The sequence below is a fragment of the Ailuropoda melanoleuca genome, chromosome 11 (assembly GCF_002007445.2).
Source record: "Ailuropoda melanoleuca isolate Jingjing chromosome 11, ASM200744v2, whole genome shotgun sequence".
In the NCBI taxonomy this organism is placed as follows: Eukaryota; Metazoa; Chordata; class Mammalia; order Carnivora; family Ursidae; genus Ailuropoda; species Ailuropoda melanoleuca.
This window is the reverse complement of record NC_048228.1, coordinates 80,409,802-80,435,737: the sequence shown is the minus strand read 5'-3', so window position 1 is coordinate 80,435,737 and position 25,936 is coordinate 80,409,802. Positions and strand designations below refer to the sequence as shown.

The window sequence follows — 25,936 nt, the reverse complement described above, 5'->3', positions numbered from 1 at the left end:
GGTCAATGGAAAGTTTACGTCTTTGTAATTTCCCTATCCAATCCCTCAAGAAAAATTCAGATAGAGGAGAACCTGGGTGGCTCAGTCGGTTAAGCGTTTGCCTTTCCATCCCCCTTATTTCCTAAATCAGTGAGTGGCAGGTAACTGGAGCAGAGCCAGACTGCTCACTCCACATCCCCAACCGTCACAAAACTTGACGTCATAATCCCATGGTCCTGGGATTGAGCCCCACATCAGGCTCCTTGCTCAGCAGGGAGCCTGCTTCTCCCTCTGCCTGCTCCCCCTGCTTGTGCTCTCTCTGTAAAATAAATAAATAAAATCTTTAAAAAAAAAATTCAGGGGCGCCTGGGTGGCACAGCGGTTAGGTGTCTGCCTTCGGCTCAGGGCATGATCCCGNCTGCTTGTGCTCTCTCTGTAAAATAAATAAATAAAATCTTTAAAAAAAAAAATTCAGGGGCGCCTGGGTGGCACAGCGGTTAGGTGTCTGCCTTCGGCTCAGGGCATGATCCCGGCGTTGTGGGATCGAGCCCCACATCAGGCTCTTCCACTATGAGCCTGCTTCTTCCTCTCCCACTCCCTCTGCTTGTGTTCCCTCTCTCGCTGGCTGTCTCTATCTCTGTCGAATAAATAAATAAAATCTTTAAAAAAAAAATTCAGATAGAATTTCCCTCACAAGGCCAATCACATCTCTTGGCTCAGGCCAAGAGACTCACTGGATCGGGCTCTCTGGCTGTGATCTGGCTCTAGGCATACACTAGGGACAGGCCTGGATGCAGCCACCATGAATTTGTATGCCAACTTCTATTTTTTTAATTCCAAATGTCTCGATTAAAATAATTTCTATTTTTTTGCTTTTTCAAATGCACTTATTTCATGAGCTACCAGTCTTCAAGTTAGTACTTTCGAATTAAAATGATGGATTTCCCTTTTAGATCAGTCATTCGACAAATCCAACTTTGGCAGCCCGCTATTTCCCAGATACCCAACCTCAAACTAGACCTCCTTACCACTTAGACCACTTTCTCCTGTTCTGCCTCTTGTTGACATGAACTGAATTGCTGATCTAATCCTTCCAGTTGGTAACAGGGTTTGCCTCTTCATCTTCTTTCTCCAAAATAAAGTTCCATTTCTTTAGTCTTGCCGTGAAGTCCAGTCTCCAAGCTCACACTCAGGATTGTAACTTCCCTGCTGCTCCTTCAGGCATGATCTCATACCAGCTGCCTCCGTATCACCTGGAAGCTGCTTGGAAATACAGACTCTCCAGCCCCCTCGGCCCAGACCTCCTGGATCAGAAACCCTGGGGTGGGGCCCAGAGATCTGTGTTTGATCAAGCTCTCCAGGTGATCCTGAAGCAGGCTCAAGTTGAGCCCCAGGTCTTCCTTTCTCAAACTTTTAAGCCCATTCCTTTCCATCCCCCTTATTTCCTAAATCAGTGAGTGGCAGGTAACTGGAGCAGAGCCAGACTGCTCACTCCGCATCCCCAACCGTCACAAAACTTGAGAGTTTCAACAGCCTTGGAAATTGATTGAATCTAAACAGACACACACGGGTAAATTGCTTCTTTTAAAATCCCTTATCATTAGATTGCCTTTCCATCCGATCTAATATTCCTGGTGTTCGTCTCCGAATGTGTTCCTAGCTGTCCTGTATAACTTAAGTAATGAAGTGCAGAGGCAACAGCTCCATTGCCCCCATCCACTCTTCCAGTGGGAAGATCAAGAGACATTGCCTTCCTGAATTGGGCTTTGGGGTATCAGGCTTGCTCTTCAGCATGGATTTTTCCATCTGTCTGTGGCTGTTAACCAAACTGCACTGGGGAGGAATTGCCCAGCTGTCGTCAGAAAGTTGGGGTGATGGCAAGTATTTCCCCCTCACAGGAGACAGAGTTCCTGGCCATCATCAATCAATTCACTGAGAGGGGCCATTTTTTGAATAAAAAAGGTCCAGATTCTTGCCAAGGTTTAGAAAGCAGACTAAAAATTCTCAGACACTTCATTTCAACTTTGTGCCTAATTGCCTTGGACACTAGCTCTTGATGAGAGGCTGACAAATGGGCATTTTATGAGGCTACGGAAGCCAGGATGGAATGCTCTGCTTTTATCGTGACCGCTGATGCATTATAAACAAAATGCAAAATGCATACGTTTTAATCTCAATCAATTTGCATTTCTTGGACCGAGGTTTGGAGAAGCCAGATAGCTTTTCCCTAAAGAAATGATGGCTCTATATATTTTTTGTGGTCACAACGGCTATAGTTGTGCTTAAAAGTGAACTTCAACAGGATTTATTGGGCAAAAAAGGAACATGAAGGATTCAGTGACATGTGTTATCATTAATGGATGCTGTGTAGTCATTCTGTACGAGGCCCGGATAATCGCCCAGCAGAACAAGTGAGAACAACACTCATTTAAAATGTATATATGTGCGTAAATAGCAGTAAACCATTCATTAAATTAGGAGCCATGTCTCCTGGAAGAGCCCTTAACGTGTATTTTGTACAGCTCTTCCACTTACCGACCACAAAACCTACTATCTCTCTCTCCAGCTTGGCAAGAGAGCTCATTTCCCTCTTTAAAAGCGGAGAAACACGGGACATCACACGAACCCCCTGACTGCCATACTCCCCTCACAGATCACGTCCTCACGTCCGCTGGGCCTTGTCTGCAGACCGAGCCAGCAAGGCTGCTCTCCCAAGATTCACCTGAGCCTCAGCTGCCCCCAGATCTTCTCGGCCAGTTAGCTCTTCCTCCTGTACCTTCTGTCCCTTCCTGTCCCCTGGCATCACCGCGTGGCTCACACACTCCGTCTCTCCCCATTCCGGTACTTTCGACACCACCCTGGTTCAGACCCTCATCTTCTCTCACCTGGACCCTTAACTAGTCCCTCCCATGGCAGCTCCTTTCTTCTCAGCATTTTACACCAGAATTACCTCGTTATTAGAAGGTGTATGTGATGTGTGATTAAGTTAGTCCCCTCCCCCAAAACTCAGTGGTATCAAAAAGAAAAAAAAAAACTTAATGCGTCTCCAGGTCCTTCACAATCCAGCTCCGAGTGCCCAGCTTGCCTCTGCAGAAAAGAGTGTCTTCCACACACTCTTCCAGCTTCAGAGGGCTGCCTGTAGTTCTCTGAGCACCCCTGCCCCGCCTCAGACCGCTGGCCTTTTCCTCCACCTGCAGCGTCTTCTGCTTGTTGAAATTCTTATCCTCGACATGCTTCTGGTTCAGATCAGTGGTACCCGCCTCTGTGTACACATTTTATACTTTTATCACAGCACGGCCTTCCCTTGTGGTTGTCTGGGCCTGAGATTAGGAACAATGCCCTTTGCTTATTTTTTGTTTAGCTTCCCCATTGAGAAACACGGGGATTTCCCATAATGAGATGTCTAAGCACTGAATTAAATTGCGTGCTGTTAATCGCAAGAATAAACACAGAGGTATTATAGAGGAGAATGTCAGCTCATTTTTAGCAGACATTTTCTTCTTCTGCACTATTATTTAAATGCGGTGTATTTCCCCCATATCTAGAATATTTGTCCTTTGATCAATTAATTTCCCATTTGAAGACAGCATTACGGAAGCTCTGTTATAAAGTAGACGGTAAGGCCGGGATGAGACATTCTAAGTTCCAGCCCTGGCTCCCTCTGCTGACCCAGCTGCATACGTCCTGACAGGTCATTTCATCTTTTGGAAAGACTCCATTTACTCATCTGTCAAATGAAGAGTTGGTACTACATTCTCCCTAAGGTTTCTACCAAGGGTAAGATTTTATTATTTTAGCCATTACCATGACTTTTCATCAGTTTCTGTTGTACAACACCAACTGATTGTTAACTTTGATGAACCACATTTCACAGCATAAGCAAATGTACTTTGAATGCCACGAGAATTTCTTGATGTTAAAAGGTCTCAACCCAAGGAATTAACCCCCTGGGAGAAAGGATTGGACCATTCACTTCTTCCTGATCTTTCCGTGGAATCCCCAGCAACAAAGCACTGGAGAACTGGAAAACAAAGCCCTGGGAAGACTGCCAAACCCCCAGCCCACCACTCGCTGGAGCTGCTTATCCACCAGTATTTACTGTGTGTCAGGCACAGTTCTAGGCATGAGAATATGGTAATGAGACAGATAAGGACAGGGCATTCTTGGAGCTTATAACAGAGAAAACAATGAACAAGAAAACAAATGAATTTTCAAAAGGCCACTTGAGTTGGTGATAAGGCACAATAAAAAACGGATGGCGAGCTGTGATGGGACTTGAAAGACTAATGTAGCAGCAGTGGATAGAGCAGGTTTAGCTGAGGGAGTGACTTCGGAGCAGAGCCTGGAACGACTCCATCACTCTACACATGCAGAATCGGGTGCCAGGCAACCCACCCAACCATATGTCCAGATTCCAGTGGGTCTGTTCCACAGGGGAACAAACTCCTAGGAGTCAGATCCATGTTCCCCAGTGGAGAGGACTTCTCTATAGTCGAGGCAACTACGTACTCAATGCAAAGTTCCCATCCTCTCCAGGGCAAAGCTAAAACGCATGGGTCACCTTTGACAGCCTCCAGCAGCAACTCCCCACTTGTTCGAATACACACACCTCAGGATGGGGTTCACATCTCCGAGCACTCCTAGGAGAAGACCCAGGTATTGTTATGGCCTGCGGCATGAAAGAGATAGGCTCCAGGTCATGGGAATTTGTGGTTCTCGCCCCTTCAGTCACATTCAGGAACGGATACCGGATTGGAAAGGTGTAAGAACATCACTGTTAGGAGACCTACTAATCTTCCATTCACAAACATTAGAAATTCCTCTTCAGCAATATTGGACATCTCATAGCTGATCAGTCATAGCAATCAGAGGCCTGTAGAATTAGGTCCACATTCCCCCACCAGTCCTTACTCGAGCCACCCATCCCTCAAAGTTCATCACACACCACTGCTTGCTGGCTCTTAATGTGAGCTCCATCCCAACCGCACTCCAGAGCAGAAGGACAGGACCGTGAACTGTGGAGTTCAGATCCTTGTTCTGTCATACATTTGCTGTGTGACCTAGTTCATCAGACTTTCGCAGTGCTGGGAATAATGGTACCTAACTCGTAACTTCATAGTAATTGCTGTTATTATTGATAAAAATAAAATCTTTTTGTTATTGTTGCCAGGCTCCTAGTGGCCTCTTAAAAGCACCCCTCCTCATTTATAAGCATCCAGGAGGTCTTTTCCCACCCTTCCCCCATGTGGCCTTTTTATCCAGCAAGGGCTGGTTCAAGTTTTGCTTCCTTCCTCCTCCACAGTCAGCCTTCTGATTACTTCAGTCTTCTCGGAGGTCTGAGTCCTGACAGACCCAACCATGCACTTTGTCCCTTCCTGTCTTTCCTTTCCTATCTGGCCTGTAGTCTTAGAAAGGGCCAGAATCTCGTCCTTCATTTATTGTACCTCCTTCTTCACTTAAATTAGGAAAAAATGAATAAACTTTTACCCCCAGCAGGGAGCCTGGTTGGTGCAGTCGGTTAAGCATCTGACTCTTGATTTCAGCTCAGGTCACGATCTCAGTGTTGCGGGATTGAGCCCCGTGTAAGGCTCCACACTGGGTGTGGAACCTGATTAAGATTCTCTTTTTCCAGGGCACCTGGGTGGCTCAGTTGGTTAACCGACTGCCTTCAGCTCAGGTCATGATCCCAGAGTCCCAGGATTGAGTCCCACATCGAGCTCCCTGTTCAGTGGGGAGTCTGCTTCTCCCTCTGACCCTCTCCCCTCTCATGCCCTCTCTCTCTCTCTCAAATAAATAAAATCTTTTAAAAAAAAGATTCTCTCTTTCCCTCTCCCTCTTGAAAAAAAAAAAAAAGAAAAAAAATTTATCCTTGGCATAAAGCCTTCCTTTGTGCCTCTAGTTCAAATAATGGCACCCACCTCTGTGAACTCATTTTATGCTTTTATTAGCAGCTCCAGCTTGCATTACAGTCAGTTGTGTGTGCCCGAGATCAGCAACACCTATGTTCCATAGATAACCAAATAAAAATGAAGCAATCTTGGGGAAAGTGATTTTAAAACTATGGAAGACAAGAGGTTTTTCTTTAAAGGATTACACATTTTTGAAAATGTGGGTTATAGTCTAATAGTGGACTAGGAAATCATTCTAATCTAGTTTCTAATATAGTGGGTTATGACCAGCAATTTTTAGTGGAGTGGGACAGAATAGAACTAGAGAGAATAAAATAGAAAGCCTCAGGATGCATTGCATATAATATAATCATTCGATGAAACAGATTACTGGATCCGCTCTCAATTTCTCATTCCATAGGTCTGGAATGGACATAGACTTTCCACTTCTAAAGTGTGTGTTGGGGGGGGCGGCTGCGGAGAGCAGGGTCACAATATAAAACTCATTTCTTACTCTATGTCTCTGTCAAAAAAGGTTTGAGAAATGTGCTCTGTCTCATATATTAAATGAGTCAGGTCTAAGAGACGCATTTTTACGATTTCACCCAAAGTGCTCTGACATTACCTCAGAATATCTTTAAATTCTTATCAGGCAAGTAGGAATAGGTGATACTGTCGTCACAGCGTAAAGGGCACTGAGGCGTTCAAACACACGTCTAATTAGCACATCTTGGTGGAGTAGATGCAGCTTAGTGCAGGTGCACAAGAAGACAAGAACTGACTCACAACCAGAGCACAGACCCACAACTGTTAATCTGTCACTGCTTCACCAATTGAGTAGTTTCTGAGCAAATGCACATCAGGGGTCTAGGATTGCTTATCCCAAGAGTGATCCAAAAATTCACAATCTTTTAAAAAAATTTGTCAACAAAGAGTCATGTAAATTCATGCTGCTTTTAAACTGCTAACATGCCCTGAGGTTGTGCTGGTCTCTAATCAACAACCACCGCGAAGGGCCGAAAAGGATTCATAAACGCAGGACGGATCCTCGAAATCATCATCTCACCACCCCGAAGGAAATAGTCAGTCTAGACTGCACTTATCAATGGTTGATACGATTATTCAGTGAGGCCGGCATCAGGCGGGCGCCACCGGAGCCCAGGCAGTCTCGGCATTCCTAGCATTGGGTCAAACAGGTCTTGTGAGCCTCATGACTGATGCAAGAAGAAAGCACGGTATGATCTGTGAAGTAGACTTGCCTACAAAAAAAAAAAAAATTGAACATGAATATAATCAAGGTTCTAAATCTAATTGCCAGCGGATAGGAAATATGAAGGCTGCTTGAAGATACATGAAAACAAGAGGGTGCAATCAGCCACATCTGTGATCGGGTACCACTGTTGTTGACTATCCCACATCCAGATCCTGGAGGGCAGATTAAAGCAAATGCCTGGGCTGCCTTCCCAGAGTTTGTTCAGGACCGGATGGGGCCTGAGAACAGAATTTGCATTTCTAACATGTTCCCAGGGGATCCCAACGCTGCTCCTCCAGGACCCGCACTTTCAACACTGGTCTACAGGACCAATAACCTGCTTACTCAACCAACCAGTGGCCTGCGAGAGAGGCGGGCTATGATCGAAGAAGCTAAATTTCAAAGGTATACAACCCCCAATGCAATCTATGGACTTTATTCAGATCTCAATTTTAAAAACCTGCAACTACAAAAAATTTTTTGAAACAACTGGGGAAATCTCAATATGGACTGGTAGGGGCATTAAGTCAATAAATTACACTTAATTCTTTTGAGCTTAATAACAGCATCATGAGGACACTTAAAACTTTCTAAAAGTGAAAAAATACATGCCAAGGGTTTTTTGGTTTGGTTTTTTTTTTTTTTTTGATAAAATGATAGGATTCCTAAGGATGGGTGAAACAAGATTATCTAAGTATTAGTCATTACTTGAAATAGGTCTGGGGGCTTGTTATGTTAGTCTCTCTACTTTTGGGTATGTTTGAAAGTTTTCATAAGGTTTCTTTTCTTTCTCATTGTTTTGTTTTGTTTTTAAATGACCACTGCCTACACTAGACTTCTTCACGTTATAGAGAATTACATTTTCCTCATATGGAGATCAGCCTCCTAGCGGCCTCAACACTTCAAGAAGTAATCGGACACTCAGAAATAAAGATAGTCTCCATGTTCCAGAAGTACTGTAATGAAACTATACTAAAGTCACGAATAATCGATCTTCTTCAAATGTCATTTGGACTTACTTATATACAGTTCTGTAAAAGTTAGTTTCTCATTCCCCATTAGAGCTAGTAAAGGAAGTCTGCTGGAAATGGGTATTGTGACAGCAGAAAAAACGATAGCTCACAGCCTGACATTTACAGAACCAAATGAAAATGTATAAAAGAATTGGATCAACATATTATATACTGATTATTGACTAATTCATCAATTAAAATGTAGCCTTTCCTGAGCATTTATGTTCAGCTACCATTCTAATTCCCTTACTTGTATTAATGCTCTTAATCCACATGGCAACCCACTGAGATTGGCCCGGTTATGGGCAGTTTACAGATAAAGAAACTGGAGCACAGAGAGGTTAAGTAATTTGCCTGAGGTCACGTAGCAAGGGACTGTGCTCTTAACCACTTTCAGTGCCACCTCATTAATAGTTAAATTGTACCCACTGTCTTCTAAGATATATATCAAGGTGAAATAAAAGTATAAAATACAGCTTAGACAATTTTTTCTATTGAGATTTATTTTAAAGAGTTTTTAAGCTGTCTAAAGGGATAAACAAGCTATTTGGAAATCTCCCAGAAGAAAGCATGATATGGTAGAAAGATTATAGACTTGCATTAGAAAGACCTGGGCTCAGAGTTGAGCTCCATCTCTAACCAGCAGTGGGGTCTTAGGCAAATTACTTGACATTTCTGATCCTCTGATTTCTCAGCTTCAACATGGAAGCAGAAATTCATAATGTTACAAGGATCAGATGAGTTAATGGAATAGAATTAGTTCACATTCCTCCATCTCAGTGGAAGAGCCAGTGGTGCTGGATAACGGAGTTTCTTTGTAACAGACACACTGAAATTAGCGGAAGACGAATCCTAGAAGGAGCCTAATAAACTGCCCTTATCCCGGGATTCAAACAAGTTAGCAGACATGAGAGGAATGATGGAGAGTTCCTTCAGAAATGGTGACATGAAAAGCCTCCAGAAATTTCTCACCCAGGAAAGGCAAAACAAGACAGGAGTTTGGTCCCAAGGATACAAGCCACCACGGAAGCAGGGGGGCTCCAAGGACATCCTGCGTCCTAAGATTGGGAAGCGCGCGAGGGGATGCTCAGAGCAAATGGAGCTGTGGACAGCTAAGAATTTGGGATCACAGAATCCCATGCATCTGCAGTGACCAGAGAAGGCAAAACCAGCACACGGCATCGGTGGGGGATGGGAGGAAAGAGGGACACCCGTCACCAGGAACCAAGGCATAAAGGTCTTCAGGCATCAGCTCTAGCATTACGGTCCCTGGTGGGTACAGACTGCAGCAGCAGTGCCATAGGCCCCCACAGCCCAGCTGCTGCTTCCGGAGATGCTGCCTTAGACAAGGCTTTACAAAGGTAAAATGCAGAGCAGCAACACTAAGACCGCTAGACCCCAAAGCAAATTTAAAATTCCTCCTAAGGGGCGCCTGGGTGGCACAGCGGTTAAGCATCTGCCTTCGGCTCAGGGCGTGATCCTGGCGTTATGGGATTCGAGCCCCACATCAGGCTCCTCCACTATGAGCCTGCTTCTTCCTCTCCCACTCCCCCTGCTTGTGTTCCCTCTCTTGCTGGCTGTCTCTATCTCTGTCAAATAAATAAAATCTTTAAAAAATAAAAATAAAAATAAATTTAAATAAATAAATAAATAAAAATAAAATTCCTCCTGAGCCTCCCAGAACTCTTCTGGAGGATTCAAGGGATTCGGAGCTCCATGGATGGTAGATGCAAAAACCAGATCAACCTCTTTTGTGGCAGTGATTTTGCCTCTAGTTTATCACCAGCTGCTAGAGCCTGGGAAATATGGATGGCATCAATATTTCCATGTATGACTCAATATTTTCCATCAGGAAAGAAAAATAATATTCAAATGTACATTCCTTGTCATGAAAACCACTAAAAGGTATTTGAAAATACTGGGCCAGTTGACTACCATCTAAGGGGAGAGAATATAATGCAAGATATTAGAAGGACTTTGAAATATAAAATTCCAATTATAGATTAGGCATACGCTGAAGGGGACACTGGTAAGTCACCACTGACCTTCCTGAGCCCAGACCTTATTACTAGATATCCGTTAACAATGCTGCCATTCAGACTATTAACACTTAAGCCAGCTTTCCTTCTGTCCATCTTTCAGGCCTATAGTGCACCTGCCAGGCTTCCTCCTGGGCCTCTCTGCTCTGTCCCAAGTTCAAAAGAAGAAGCTTTGCTTAGAACTGTGGGCCAGCAGCATGCACGGGCAATTCAGCTTTTTCCCGTAAGGCTTTCAAAACAGTGCTGAAAAGCCTCCCAGTATCTGCACACAGATGGGTTCTGAAAGAACCCTTAGACACACTGACCGGGGCTGACCCTTGCAGGGCAGGAGGAAGAGAAGGGAGAGCCCGCTGTGGGCCAGGCATTGTGCAATGTATCAAAGCCGGGATAAGGACCCAGCCAGCTGGACAATGACTTTGAGAACCAGGTTCCACAGGCACTAAAAATGGGCTGGAACCCACATTTTTAAGTGTGAAGTTAGAATCTGCTCTGAGTGTGGTTAAGTTTTTTATGTTAAATATAAACGGATGCTATTTCCATGGACATAATGCCCTCAATATCTGCTAACGTAGGTCTATTAATTAAAAAAAGGAAAAGCCACTTGAAAATAGGACCAAATGCTGAGGGGTCAAGCTGGGTGTGGGGCATAGTTGGTTATTTTATCCTCTGTGTGTTTCTCTATTTAATTTCGCAGAATCAGGAAAATAGACACTTGAGCACAATTCTGTCCCACATCTTCTGTGAATTAGTGATTATGGCTGGCAATTTTGTTGATATGAACACTGGTAAATTTAAATCTCATAGAATCAAGCCAAGACATAAGCTAAAAATTGTTCATCATCTTAGTACACAAATCTTTGTGGAAAGAGTAGGATGGGTTTCTAAAAGTAGAAACTTACACCTCCTGCCAGATTACATCCTCAGCGAAGTTGTGCCCATGTTTATCAGTTCTGTGTCTGAGCGTGCCCGTTTCCTTGTGCTTCTGCACTACAAGGTAATATTTCCATCTATCGGTTTGATTAGCAAAAAGCCTTAATCACGTGTGTTTGCATTTGCAGTTCTGTGATTGTTCATAAAGCTAGCCTTGAGCATCGTTCTCTTTCATGCTTACCAGCCCTTGTTTTTGTGCCTTTATGAATTACCAGTTCATCTCCTTTGTCCATTTTCCCATTGCTTTGTAAGAATTCTCTGTGCTTTCAGCACTATCATTCTCTTCCCTCTGGACCTCTGGGACTCTCGCCCACTCTTCCTCGTCCTGCTCCTGTGCCCACGCTCAAGTTTGGTGGTCCTCAGCCCCGCCGTCTTTCCACTCTGTCATTCCCCCTTACACTAATTTGTACAGACATCTGACTGCCCTCCTAGAAAGCTCAAAGGAGCGAGGACCATGAGAGCCTTTGTGTCACCAATCATCCCAGCTTGCCAGGGACTGAAGATGTTTCTGTGACTTTCAGTTGTCAAACTGGGACGGTCCTGAGCAAACTGAAATGGTTGGTCACCCTACAAGTTAGGAGCTCAATATTTGTGGAATGAATGTATGAGGGCTTCGGGGACTACTTCTCCAGCTGGATTACGCTTTCAACTTACAGATTCATATCTGTAATGGCTCTATGGACAGCACCACTGAAATAATAGCATTTCACTTTCAATATGTCCAAAACGCTTGCCCGCAACTCCCTCTCCCAGCTCCCCCACCCCCCGACCACCACTCCCCCCCACCCCGGCCAAAGCCCTTGCTCTCTTGTATCCACTTTTTCAATGAATGCTTTCTTTAGCATTTTAGAATCCCAGTAATCCTTATATGTCTTGGTTCTCAATTTGTGAGGCAACTGGCCACCAGTAGGGTTATAACCTGTACTTTGAAACTGATGCAAATTAACAGCCAGCTCCAGGATAGTTCTTCTTCCTGTGGCCTGGCTCCCCAGTCCTTTCACACTTATGCTTGCTTCCCTTGCTGGGATGTTTCTAAAGAGTCAGAGTGTGTCCAGTATTTTCCAGGTAATAAAACTTCCTTACACACAAAAAGCACATCGTATTAAATAAAAGGTAGATTGTTGATACAATTATTAATATCAGTTCAGCAGTGTGTGTCAGTATGTAAATAACTATAGCTAACTCATAAAAGAAAAAAAGGTAAAATTAGACTTTGATGGAGCTGAGACTCTCAAATAAACTAGATCGAAGCATTAACATGTTCTGTTGCATACTTTACGGAATTGGTAAATCATTCAACCTACGACTTTACTCCCTCAGTACATTTTATGATGAACTGCCAGAAATACCAGATCTTACATTGACAAAGTTTGCTTCGTTTTGTCCATTAGGCTTATGTTAGTCAGCTCTAACTTAACGTATTACCACACCATATTAGTCAGGCTAAGATAACAAAATACCATAGAATGGGTGGCTTAAACCACAGAAATGTCTTTTCTCACAGTTCTGGAGTTTACAAGTCCGAGTCCAGGGTGCCAACGCGGTTGGAGTCCGTTGAGAGCGCTTCCTGGCCTGAAGACAGCTTCCTTCTGGCTGTGTCCCCATAAGGCAAAGAAAAGCCTTGCCTCTCTTCCTCTTCTTATAAGAGCACCCGTTCTCTTGGCTCCAAGCTCCACCCTGATGACCTCATTTAACCCTGATCACCTCCTTAAAGACCCCATGTCAATCACGTGGTGGCGAGGGGCCTCCACATATGAATTTCGGGGACACTGTTCAGTCCAAAGCAATGCTGGTCTTCTTTTGCAGCATAACTGAATTTCAATAACTCAGTTCCTTCAAACATGGCTATTAACACATGGATAATGACACAAATTGCTCCATTTTTTAAAACTTATTTTTACATGAGGGCTGTCAGCTGCCCCAAAGCACTGCCTATAATCCCCATAAAGGTTCACTCCAGACACCTGTTGCTGTAGCCCCAGCTAGCTAAGACAGCGTGCCCAGCAGAGCTCATTCAAGCCTCTTTTTCTCGCCCCCTCCCCGAGAATGGAAGAATTTACCCATACGGGACTCTGCATCTCCTCACCTTCTTACCACCTGTAAGCAACCAGCTACCCACTCTTTTCCTCCTGTCTTCTGTTTCTCTTTTTTTCAATCAAGAGATACGTCATTCCCTTCTCTCTCTATGCAGCTGTACTTCTCAGGATTGATTTCTATTCCGTGGATGTATGTTGAGTGTATTGAGCATGTATGTTTCTCTATGAACTACACTTGAGTAACGTAGTAGCGCCTCACATATCGCCAAGTGCTTTACATCTCCCAGAGTGCTTTCGCCTGTAGGACCTGCTTGACTCTCACAGCAAACCAGGGTAGATGTGTGGCCAGATGAATATACAAAGCCTAAAGTATTCTCTCCATGTACAGATGTGAAGGCTGAGACTCAAAGAAGTGAAGCAAATCACTAAGATCATTCCTGACATTTGTCTTTCCCGACCTCAAAATATTCTTGATTGACATGGAGATCATTTGCGTGCATGAATAGATCTTTTTTGTGTATATACTGTATTTCAGAAATTCGTTTTCGTGGTATGCAAAGCATAGGCTCACTATGTACAAATGGTGGGAGATGGATGTATTTTTTGACCATAGACAGATGCCAGTAAATGTCTAATCAGAACATACCTGTTAATTCCATCGTGGGTATCCGGATAATTGCGCGCTCTAGGTGCTAACACACCTGCTAGCATCTATTCTTGTCAACCCTGCATGCAAGAGTCCATCTCTAAAGATTAAGAGATGAACAGTTTTCTAAAGATATTTATGTCTTTTGGTGCCCAAAGTTACGACCTTTCTTAAAGATTTTATCCACACTGTCTTTAGCATGGACATTATTTAATTCTAACAGATAAGTTAGGAGTGTCACGATCTGCCTTCTGCAAGCTGGAGACCCAGCCGTGTCACTAATATAAGTCCCAGCAGAGGGCGGGAGACCAAGGACCCAGCTCAGATAGGCAGAGAGAGTGAAGTCTCTCCACCTCTACCTTTTTGTTCTGTTCAGTCAGTCCGCTGATTCAAATGCTAATCTCATCCAGAAACACCTTTCGGAACACACCCAGAAGTAACATTTGGTCAGATATCTGGGCACCTCCTGAAGTTGACACATAAAATGAACCATCTCATTCCCTTCTCTGCATTTACTCTTGCTTCTTGTGACACAGGAAACAATGTTTGAATAAGTTGCAATTCACTTCTAAATAAAGTACCTTATATTATGTTTATATTTAAAAATGTAAAAGTCAGTTGTGAAGGTGCTTGTTGACTTTAAAAAAAATATTGAGAAAGTAGTCTTAAATGTGGGAAGCAGGTGCTGACCCTTTGGCTTTGTTCAGCTGGCCTCAGTCTGTAACAGAGCTCTGTGAAGGTTGGCTCTGCACCCCAGGGGTACATCACAACCACGTTTGTCCCTCCACCCAATGATAAATCAGACAAAAAGAATGCCAAGGGCCATAACCCAGGGCCACAACATGGAACATGCTGTAGTCCTTGCGAACAGCGCCCCCTAGAGGTGTGCGGTGCAGGGACTGCATGGCTATTGATGGTGGCCTGGCCAAGGGCTCTGGCTAGAAGAGCCATCACAAGCAAATATGCGACCTGCAGGCACTTTTTGAACGGAGCCTAGCACAAGAACTTGATGAAGTAGAAAGAATGAGGCTATTGAATTAAAAGTCCCCTATTCAAGTGCGGGTGCTACTGTGTCTTCTTAGAGAAGTAGTCGTAGGCAAGCCAGCTGAGGTCTGTGAGATCGGGTTTTCTGCTGCGACTCTACCTACTTCACAGAATCACGAGGGAAAGTGTATATGTAAATGTGGGTTTTATTTTAGAAATAAAAGGGAAGCTTACAGACGGAAGGAACAGCCCCACCTGCCTTACGTCAGTGACTGAGTTAGGGGCCCAGGGAGTTTATGGAGTATTGCTTCAGCTTGTTATAATTGCACTGTGCAGGGCGAGCTCTCCTTTTCCTTCCAGCTGCTACCATGAGTTTGGGCTCCTAAATAGCAGCCCAGAGAGCACCTGTCCACCTGCCTACAGAGCATGGCATCCATAACCCCCCAAAGCCTGCCCTCACATGTCTTTCCTGGCATCCCACAACACAGCAAAAGCGAAGACACACGGAACTCACCAATGCCTTTAGCAGTATTTCAGTCCTTCTGTTCTTTTAGCTACACTATAAACTGCATACCATTAGACTCAGTCCCCAAAGATTCTCCACGGCCAAGCCCAGGCAGAACCAACTGCACATGAAGAGCAGAGGGGGATGGGAGAGGGAACCAGTGTTTGCACAATAGAAAAGAAAAATCAACTACGGGGAAAGAAAATGTTATCTCTAAGCCTTTAAAAACAATGGCTTAGATGTATCTATATCAGCATATAAAGAAAGAAAGGGAGGTACAAAAAGGACAGACCTTTTACATTTAAGTTCCTGGTTGCAAAGTATTTAAAAATTCAGAAATGTTTTTTAATGGAGGTGAAATTCACATAACAGAGAATTAACCATCTGGGGGTACCTGGGTGGCTCCATCGGTTAAGCATCTGAGTCTTGATTTTGGCTCAGGTCACCATCTTGAGGTTGTGAGATGGAGCCCCAAGTCGGGCTCCACGCTAAGCTTGCAGTCTGCATAAGATTCTCTCTGTCTCCCTCTCCTTCTGCCTCTCCCCACCCGCATGCACAGGCCCTCTCAAAAAAAATTTTTTTTAATGAATCATTTAATGTGAATAATTCAGTGGCATTTAGCACATTTACAGTGCCGTGCTACCACCACCTCTGTCTAGCTCCCAAGCATCTGAAAGTGTTTCTTATGCTAGAATTTTACATGCAGAAACTACAGGGAAAACAGAAGATTTTCTTAGGCTTTTCAACCATTTGAACTTAACTCCCTGATTGTATTTGAGAACTCCATTGGATTGTTTCTACTTGCCTAACTAACATATCTTCAATGTTGAAGAATGGGTAATTTAAATGTGTTCACATTTGATTAGTGGGTGGGAGAGGTGATTATGGATCTCTGCAGACAGGAGAAATCCCATATATTTATGTTCATACGGATACTGACAGTGTGTTAAGCAAGTCAACAAAAATCTGAAAATTGTTTCAGACATATGCATTTCCTCCATACTGGATCACGCAGACAGATTGATCAGTGGTGTAGTTAATAAAAATGGACCTCAATGCAAAATTGAATGTAGTCCCTCAACTTGCCACCAAATTTCTCCTACAAACTGGCAAAGTTGGTTCAACTGAGTAAAAAATGACCTTCTTGAGCGTTGGAGTCAGAAGGATGTGGACCAATTGTTTCTCCTTCCCTGGTGGGAGTGAATATCCTATTGCCAGTGGACAGGGGAGGATGACTTCTTGCACAGTTTCTGTAGTCTCTCCTGGATATTGCCCTATGGCTCCAGAGCTAAGGAATCGTCTGATTAGGGAACCAAGGTGGACACCATCTTGCTACCTTGAACCTGACTGCTAGACTCTTAGGCATGGTCCTGTATCTCTACCCTTACTCTGAGCCATCAACCATATGAGGTGGACTTTGCAACGAAGTTAACTGACTCTTTCTCTAAGTTGACTCTTTCTAGTCCTGGTAGATATAGGCATGCTTTGTTACCTTGAAACTGTAACCACACAGAACCCCATAGAGTCTTCCTGAAAAATGTGGTGGCAGACTCCTCTTTTGCTAGTTCTCTTTTTGCTATTTCTCAAATAGCAAGATAAGACTAAGGCAGAATCTTGTCTTGGACTCCCAAAAAGTAACTGCTTCATGATTTATGAGCATTCCACCTAAAGGAAGAATCAATAGAAGGAAAAGACTTGGGTAGAACAATCCAATAAGAAACTTTAAGCCTGTAGCACATTATTACTTTTCCGAGTTCTATATTACCACTCTATATATATAGTAGGTGCTCGATATGTATTTGTTATTTGAACTGGATGAGGGTATTTTTTCTTCTTTAGTATCTCTACTCTAAAATACATTTTGCCTACCTATATCAATCAGATAATTGTAGTATTTGGTGCCAGCAGTTCCACTCAAATAATTATTTTTGAGTAGCCTTTGATTTTTCTAATGATCTGCTATGTTCCCATCCTGCCCCTTCAATGCTTGCTAACCATTAGTCATGAGAGCACATGTGCACTGTCCATAGCAGTGGTTCTCAAATTCTAGATTCCTTTGTAATATCCTTTTAAAATGCCTGTTCCTGGACTGCCAACCACAGTGTTCTTTAGGTCTGAGAAGTGATCCTGGAGCCTACATTTTAAGAAGCTCCTGAGTGACTGAGGTGCAAGTAATCCATGGTGCACACTTTAGAAACTGAGCCCTAGATTTGATGCTGCCCTAGACACTGGGACCAGCCTTAGTTAGGGCAGAAACACAAAGGGCCAGCAGTTAGTTCTTTGCTAGGGCAGTGATGATGGTCCTGTACTAGGACACAGTCTTGTTTCACGAAGTCACTATTTTGTCCTCCTTCCTACCCCATACCCCAAATCCAGCCAGTCTTGCCTGGACCTTGGTAGCTGGGTCCATGATAGTCCTGGGCTTCGTTGGCTGCTGGATGGAGAGATGTCAGTTATTAAACCCATATTCAATGTGCTGGCTGTGTACCAGATCCCCCACCCATGGCCAAACTCCAGTGGCTACCGCTTCGCAGTGCCCTTATTCTCTACCTTGCCCATCCAGGTTTTCTGGATGGCCCATCCCAGCACTAAGACCCTCACTCCTCATGACTGAAGATGCTGACTATCCTTTATCCAGAACTAGCCAACAGGAATAGGATAATCCCCAGTGCGGCTAGCCTTAAAAATAGCATCTCCCTTTGTATCTCTGGCAGAGTGAGAGGTCATATCTTCTCATTTACCCAAGTTGAACATGAGAGAATTTAGAAGAGGAACATTAAGGGGCGCCTGGGTGGCACAGCGGTTAAGCGTCTGCCTTCGGCTCAGGGCGTGATCCCGGCGTTATGGGATCGAGCCCCACATCAGGCTCCTCTGCTATGAGCCTGCTTCTTCCTCTCCCACTCCCCCTGCTTGTTCCCTCTCTCGCTGGCTGTCTCTATCTCTGTCAAATAAATAAATAAAATCTTTAAAAAAAAAAAAAAGAAGAGGAACATTAAAAGTGAGAATAAAATGATGGTTGCCAGAGGGGAGGGAGGAGGGGGGATGGGTGAAATGGGTGAAGGGGATTGAGAGGTACAAGCTACCAGGTATAAAATAAATAAGACAGAGGGATATAGTGTACAACACAGGGAACATAGTCAATAATATTCTAACGACTTTGTATGGTGACAGATGGTAACCAGACTTACTGCGATGACCATTTTATAATGTATACAAATATTGAATCACTGTGCTTTACAGCTGAAACTAATGCAACATTGTATGTCAATTAGTCCTTATCAAAATAGAAAGTGAGAAACAACCCAAAATAACATTGTTTTTGCTACATACAGCCTGTTGTCAAGAATAGCCCACCAGAAATGCAGATTGAAAAGAAAGTGTTCTCATTTGGCCTTCAGGCTGATACAGCGAGTTGGAGTTAGAACACCCTTATTTCAAAAGAAATGTAGACCCTCGTTTACCATGCTGAAATAATGGAGACCGAAGCCGTGGCGTCCCTCCATTCAGGGCCTTTCCAAAGGGCCTTTATGCAGCAAAGAGGATAAGTAGGTTGTATCTCCCTCCTGCCTGGTTTCTGAGGCTAGTACTGAGCAGACCTGAGCTTGAAACGGTGAGTTCAGTTAGCTACAATCAGCTTGAATAAGCCAGTTAGACGAGATGGATTGTGTCCCAAAGAGACAGGGCCTGGCCCAACAAGGGATGTGTTTAGCCAGAGCTTATTCAGAGACTACAGGCTGAAATGAAGGTTGCAGACAAGACTAGCACCTTCCCAAATTGTTACTCCACCTGTCGAGAGCTGAAATAGTATCTCTGAATACAAGAAGAAGCTTCAGCCAAGAATAGAACAGTCTAGGAGCATCTGGGTGGTGCAGTCTGTTAAGAATCTGACTCTTGGATTTGGCTCAGGTCGTGATCTCAGGGTCATGAGATGGATACCCACATCAGGCTCCATGCTCAGCACAAAGTCCGCTTGAGATTCCCTCTCCCTCCCCGCCACCCCTCCTGTTTGTGCTCTCTCTCTCTCCCTCCCTCCCTTTCTCTCTAAAATAAATAAATAAATCTTAAAAAAAAAAAAAAAAAGAATAGAACAGTCTAAAGATTTCTTCCCTATTTTGGTCCATTCATTTATTTAACAAACTTCTTTTAAAAAATATTTTCCATGTGCTAGGAATTAACATCTCAGGCCTCAACACTTACAGGGGCTTACCATCTCACAATAGAGTTTGGGTTATGAATTTTGTTTGAACACAGATCCACCCAGGACTTTAATTCTCTCCCCTATCTGTATGAGGCGAAAAGACACTATGGATATCGCAGTGATAGGCCGCAGAGGTAGTAAGAAGTACCCCCAGGGAAGCCAGACCACAATTCACATTCCAGTGGGTAAACAGGGCTTGAAGTTTATGGTACAGGTGCTAGTCAACAGGAGGAAAGGATGAAGGTGCCCACAGATTAAAGAGAAACCTGCCCAAGGACACCATAAAGCAGACGAACTTGTCTTGGATGGCATAGATTTGTCTTAGCATTCCATTACGTCCTTTCCTTGTTTCTACTAGAGAGGACACTGAAGAGTAATTGAAATACCAGGTGCTATATAAGGTAATATTTTTATTAGCTTAAACCAGTGGTTCAGGCACCTGGAGGACTTGCTAAAACACTGATTGCTCACTGCTACCCCCAGAGTTTCTGATTCAGTGGGTCTGGAATAGGACCTGAGAATTTGCAGGACTTATTTAAGTCCCCAGGTGCTGCTAATGCTGCTGGTCTGAGAACCACAGGCTTGAGCAGACATTTAGAAGAAGTGTGAGAGTGTGGTCCCACAAAGCAGTATAGACAGCATCACTAGGTTTAAAATTTTTCAATGCCTGGTGTTTACTACAAAATAATGTGTACTACAAAAAAAAAGTTTTACCAAAAAAAAGCAATAAATTCAGGGGCACCTGACTGGCTCAGTCGGTGGAGCATGCGACTCTTGATCTCAGGGTTGTGAGTTCAAGTCCCACACTGGGTGTAGAGAGCACTAAAAAAATAAATAAACTTAGAAAAATAAATAAATTCATAAAACAACCTAAGTAAATTTAAAGCCGCCCAAAAATAGCCATTGATAATATTGCTGTGCATTCTTATAAAATTTTTCTCATGTGTATGTTTGGATATACAAATATACACAATCTTCTCTCTCACATATATATGTAATATATATAAAACATTGGGATTATCTTATACATATTGTTTTGTAACACACCTTTTCACTTAATAGTATTATCATAAACATCTTCTACAGCAATTGCACTACTAGTTATTTACCCAAAGGGATACATGCACCCCAATGTTTACAGCAGCATTATCAACAACAGCCAAGTTATGGAAAAAGCCCATATGTCCATTGACTAGATGAATGGATAAAGAAGATGTGGTATATACACACACACACACACACACATACACACACACACACACACACACACACACACACACACTGGAATATTACTCAGCCATTAAAAAAGAATGAAATCTTGCTATTTGCAATGACAGGGATAGAGCTAGAAAGTATTATGCTAAAAGAAAGAAGTCAGTCAGAGAAAGACAAATACCATTATGATNTAAAAAAAGAATGAAATCTTGCTATTTGCAATGACAGGGATAGAGCTAGAAAGTATTATGCTAAAAGAAAGAAGTCAGTCAGAGAAAGACAAATACCATATGATTTCACTTATATGGGAATTTAAGAAACAAAACAGATGAACATGGGGGGAAAAAGAGAGGCAAACCAGAAAACAGTCTCTTAACTATAGAGAACAAACTGATGGAAGGAAGGCGGGTGGGGAGATGTTTAAATGGGTGATGGGGAAGGAGGAGGGCACTTGTGATGAGCCCTGGGTGTTGCATGAAAGTGATGAATCACTGAATTCTACACATGAAACTAATACTACACCGTATATTAACTAACTGGAATTTAAATAAAAACTTGAAAAAGAAAAAAATCTTTCTATGTCAATATAGTTCTAGAACATGGTTTGTTACATTGAACAGAGGTACCATAGTATATTTAAATGTTCCCATTTGCAGGACACTTAGGTTGTTATGCCAATTCTTTCCTGTTAAAACAGTATCAGCCTAAATATTCTGGTATGTCTTTATGCACATCCTTACTTATTTTCTAAAGACAATTTCCCAGAAGAAAAATTGCCAAGTCCAAAGTTATATAGATTTTTAAGGCCTTTAATACATTCTGCGAGAATATCCTTCAGTGAAATACTGGATCAATTAACACACCCAACAGCACTATGTGGGTATCTTCTCACACCTTCACATAACACGGAGCAAGTTTTTCTTTGCCAATTTAATAAGAAGAAAATGATATCTTATTTACATTTTGAAATGTTTGTAGTTACAGTGGGGTCCATAGTAGTGTCGCATTCAGTGATTTCCTACTTTCATTTGTAGCTACAAAAATCTGGGGCTTAGAATCATACACTATTAACTCTTCACAAAGCAATTCTTTTGTTTGAGAGTTTACGTGTGTGATATTTCATAGTGCCCAGCTTGTCATTTTTCTTTGTCATGAACAAACAAAAAAAATCTCAGAGTAGAGCAACTTCTGTTGTATTACGTAAACTTTGAGGAAATAAATTTGCTACAAAACTCTGTATATTGAATTTGTCTGATGTGATATGCAGTCTCTGCTTTCATTATATGAATTTATTATAATTACAATATAATTGATCTAACTACTTATTAAATAATGCATGGGAAAAAAGTATCCACTGTGATTAAAAGAGAAAAGTGATGGAACAACGTATCTTTTTTCTATTTAATATTCAATAAATATTACATTTAACTACATGATGTGAATACTAAAATGAATTTTCTTGGTGATACACTAACCTGAACTTTCTTGTGGATACACAGGGACTGTTAGGTGAAAAGTATGGGAACATTCGAATCCCCGGAGAAGTTGAAGCCTCGGAGTTTGAAATGATTTTGGATGCTGCCATAGAGGCAAAGCTGGAGACCAAGCTTCTGGAAGAGTGGTACTGTCGCGACGAGAACTCAGTGCCAGCAGCTTATTACCTCAGACCTAAATCGGAAATGCTGAAAAGCAATAAAAATGCAGTGAGTGATCTTTCTCTCCAAAGTATGTGCGTGTCTATTACTTTCAACCGTCGGTCATCCAGGGGTGGGTCCCTCCACAGAAAAGACACAGCAGACAGAAACTTAGTCTGCCCTGGACGCTACATTTCTTTTCAAAGATAAAATCCAAAGCGAAGAAACTTTCCAATTTTTTTCTTCCCTTTCTTTTTGGCCTCTCAAACTCTCCTCCTGGGATTATCTCCTTCTTCCTTTAGAAGTTGCATTAATGGAGGTCTATTAGTGATAAATTCTGTTTATCTGAAATTATTCTTATTTTTCTCATTTTGCCATAATGTGTCTATGATATTCTGAATGGTACATGTCATGCTTCCTATATCCATGAATTCATGTATTCTCTCTGTTCTAAAGTTTTATCTAAAGTTCTCAGCTATCATCTCATCAAATAATGCCTTTCCTCTATTCCCTCTGTTCTTTCTTTTTTGTACTATAATTGGGTTTTCACTAGACAATCTCAGTCTATCCTCCATTTCTCTTGATTCTCTTTCACATTATCAATTTCCTTAGTTCTCCATGCTGCTGTCCAGAAGATTATTTTAGGTCTTTTCCAAATCAGTATTTTTTTCTTCAGCTGTGTCCACTCTGTTCATGCGTTATGCTTTCAAGTTTAACAGTTATGTTTTTGATTTGTGAAAGGTTTTTTGGGGGGGACTTTCTAAAATCTGCCTGGCTATTTTTAAAGTCTCCCATTTTTAAATTCAATTTTTTTCCTTTAATATTTCATACATAGTGTATGTTCTTGTATCTTATGTAGAATCTTAGAGTGAGGTTGATTCATGCGTTTGTATGATGGAAATAGTATCAGTGTCTCCTCTCCAACTTGGTTCCTAAATGTATCTACCATGTTGTCCCCTGAAACAGAATAAAGGAGGAAGAGAAAATGGATGGGCCTTTTCCTTGCCTAGGATTTCTAGAGGGATTAAAAAGAAGGCATAGATATCCATCCCTCCTCTAAAGAGAACGTCCTCGATACATTCAGTGCCAAGGCATCTCTGAGAGGAGGACAGCTCTGACTTGGCGACAGTTCATTTAAGAACCTTGTGTATTTGTCATTCTGATATTTAACATACAGCATTTTCTGCATGCAATATGAAATCATGTCAGGATCCTTAATTTTTCTTCTTCCCCCTCTATGCACTATTCAAAGTACTTATCTGCAAGAATCTTGTTTCTGTGGATAGGAATCTTAGGGCAAATCCAAGCCATTCCTCAGTTAAATATGCAAGGAGTAAATGTATTGCTGGTAAATGTAGATAACAAAACACCCAATACCTCAAGAAACCAGGTTTAGACAGCAGTTTGGGAGCCCTTGCTCATGTGTTACTATTTAATTGGCTTGAGTTGTTCCTTTGTCATTCTAAGATCCTCTAGGGACATTTAAGTTATTCTCTAAGCCCCATCTGATATTTCTAAATAAATTATTGTTAAATAAATGAAAGTATGAATAAAATTATCACCAAGACTCTATAAATGTTACTTGCTTGGTCGGCAGTCCTCCCATTTGATTTCCTAGAGAATCAGAAACAAATGAAGAGACACCTAAAGACAATCAAATGGAAACATACAAGCACCTCTCCTTTAACTTTCTGTTCTCTTTAGAGGATACTGAAGACATCATTTTGTTATGACATTTGTATCAAAACCCAGAGGGACTTGCTACTTAACCTGCTAGCAGTGCACCACGCCCTCGAGTTCTCCTGAGGACTTGCCCACTCCAAACCTGCTAGCCTCCGCCCTGGGCTCAGGGCAGATTTTGTTAAAGCCATGCACACGCCACACTGCCCCCTGGTCCACAGCTGCCACCAAACCATGCCCAGCCATGTGCCCCCAGCCACCATCTCACACCAGGCCCAGGCATATCTAACCATTATCACACACCCCACCCAGGCTCCCATCCCTGGCCACCCCAGCATGCAGCCGCCAGCCACCTTAGCACTTTGGGGATCTGGCATAGGATTAGGGACCAACACAAATTTTGCTAACACCGCCACCCCATCCCAAGTTCCCCAGCGGTCTTGCCCCCTAGAGTTGGCCTGCCTGGGTCCTGCTAACACCACCGAGAGCAAGCACAGCCCACAAGAGGCAAAGAATCAATGCAAATGACTGCATTGAAAGGAAAAGTGACTCCAACACAACAGCAGGGAATAAGCAACATACATAGGATACTCTCCTGAAATGCCAGATTCTGGTAAACAGAGGACACCGCACTGCAGGGCAATCCACAACCTCTTCTTCATAAAGCCACTACTTTTAAGAGCAGAAGACATAGCTGATTTTCTTAACACAGAGAAACATAACACAAAATGGCAGACAAAAGGAGGAGACAGAGAAATTTACCCCAAGTGAAAGAACAGGACAATGCCACAGCCTTATTTCTAAGTGAAACAGATCTAAGTTATATGCCTGATAGAGAATTTAAAGCAATGATCATAAGGATACTCACTGGACTTGAAAAAAGAGTGGAAGACATGAGTGAAACTTGTAACACAGACGTAAGGAATAACATAGCAGATAACATAAAGGGCTCAATAAATGAAATGAGAAACACACTTGATGGAATGAACAGCAGGATGGAAGAAGCAACGGAATGAATTACTGACCTAGAAGACAGACTAATGGAAAGGAATCAAGCTGAACAAAAGGAAGATAAAAGAATTATGCAAAATGAGAATAGACTTAGGGAACTCAGTGACTCCATCAAACCTAATTATCATTCATATTATAGGAGTCCTAGAAGAAGAGAGAGAAAGGGGATCAGGAAATTTATTTGAAGAACTAGTAAATAAAAATTTCCCTAATCTGGAGAAGGAAACAGATATCTACAACCAGGAGGCTCAGAGAACTCCCATCAAAGTCAACAAAAGCAGACCCACACCAAGAAATATTGTAATTAAGTTGGCAAAATCTAGTGATAAAGAAAAAAAATTTTAAAGCAGCAAGACAACAGAAGTCAGTTACTTACAAGGGAAAACCTATAAGGCTAGCATGAGGTTTTTCAACAAACTTTGCAAGCCAGAAGAAAGTGGCATGATAAATTCAAAGTGCTGAATGGGAAAGATCTGCTGCCAAGAATACTCTTTCGAGCATGGCTATCATTCAGAATAGAAGGAGGGATAAAGAGTTTCCCAGACAAACACAAACTATAGGAGTTCCTGACCATTAAACCAGCCCTGCAAGATATATTAAAGGGGGCTCTTTGAGTGGAAAGGAGAGAACAAAAGTGACAATATAAAGGTAGGAAAAACAAAAACAGTAAAAGTGAATATTTCTGTAAAAAAATTCAGTCAAGGGATTCACCAAAAAAGGATACAAAACATAACATATATCTAAAATGTGGGGAGGACTGGAGAAAAGAATGGGTTCAAACTTAAATGACCATCAATTTCATGTAGACTGCTATTTGCAGATGTGGTTATATACAAACCTAAGGCGGCCACAAATTAAAAACCACTAATTAATATGCAAAGAATAAAGAGAAAGGAATCCAAATACATCACTAAAGAAAATCAGCA

At 42.4% G+C, this 25,936-nt stretch overlaps 1 protein-coding gene across 3 annotated transcripts in view; it reads left to right on the top strand.

The window, feature by feature from the left end:
* Window positions 1-25,936, top strand: part of NWD2 (NACHT and WD repeat domain containing 2) — a 178,100-nt gene that overhangs the window by 130,932 nt on the left and 21,232 nt on the right. For all 3 annotated transcript variants that reach the window (XM_034671973.1, XM_034671972.1, XM_034671974.1), the window contains one exon: window positions 22,185-22,388. In XM_034671973.1, coding sequence (XP_034527864.1) covers window positions 22,185-22,388 — 204 coding nt within the window. The remainder of the gene's footprint in view (window positions 1-22,184; window positions 22,389-25,936) is intronic.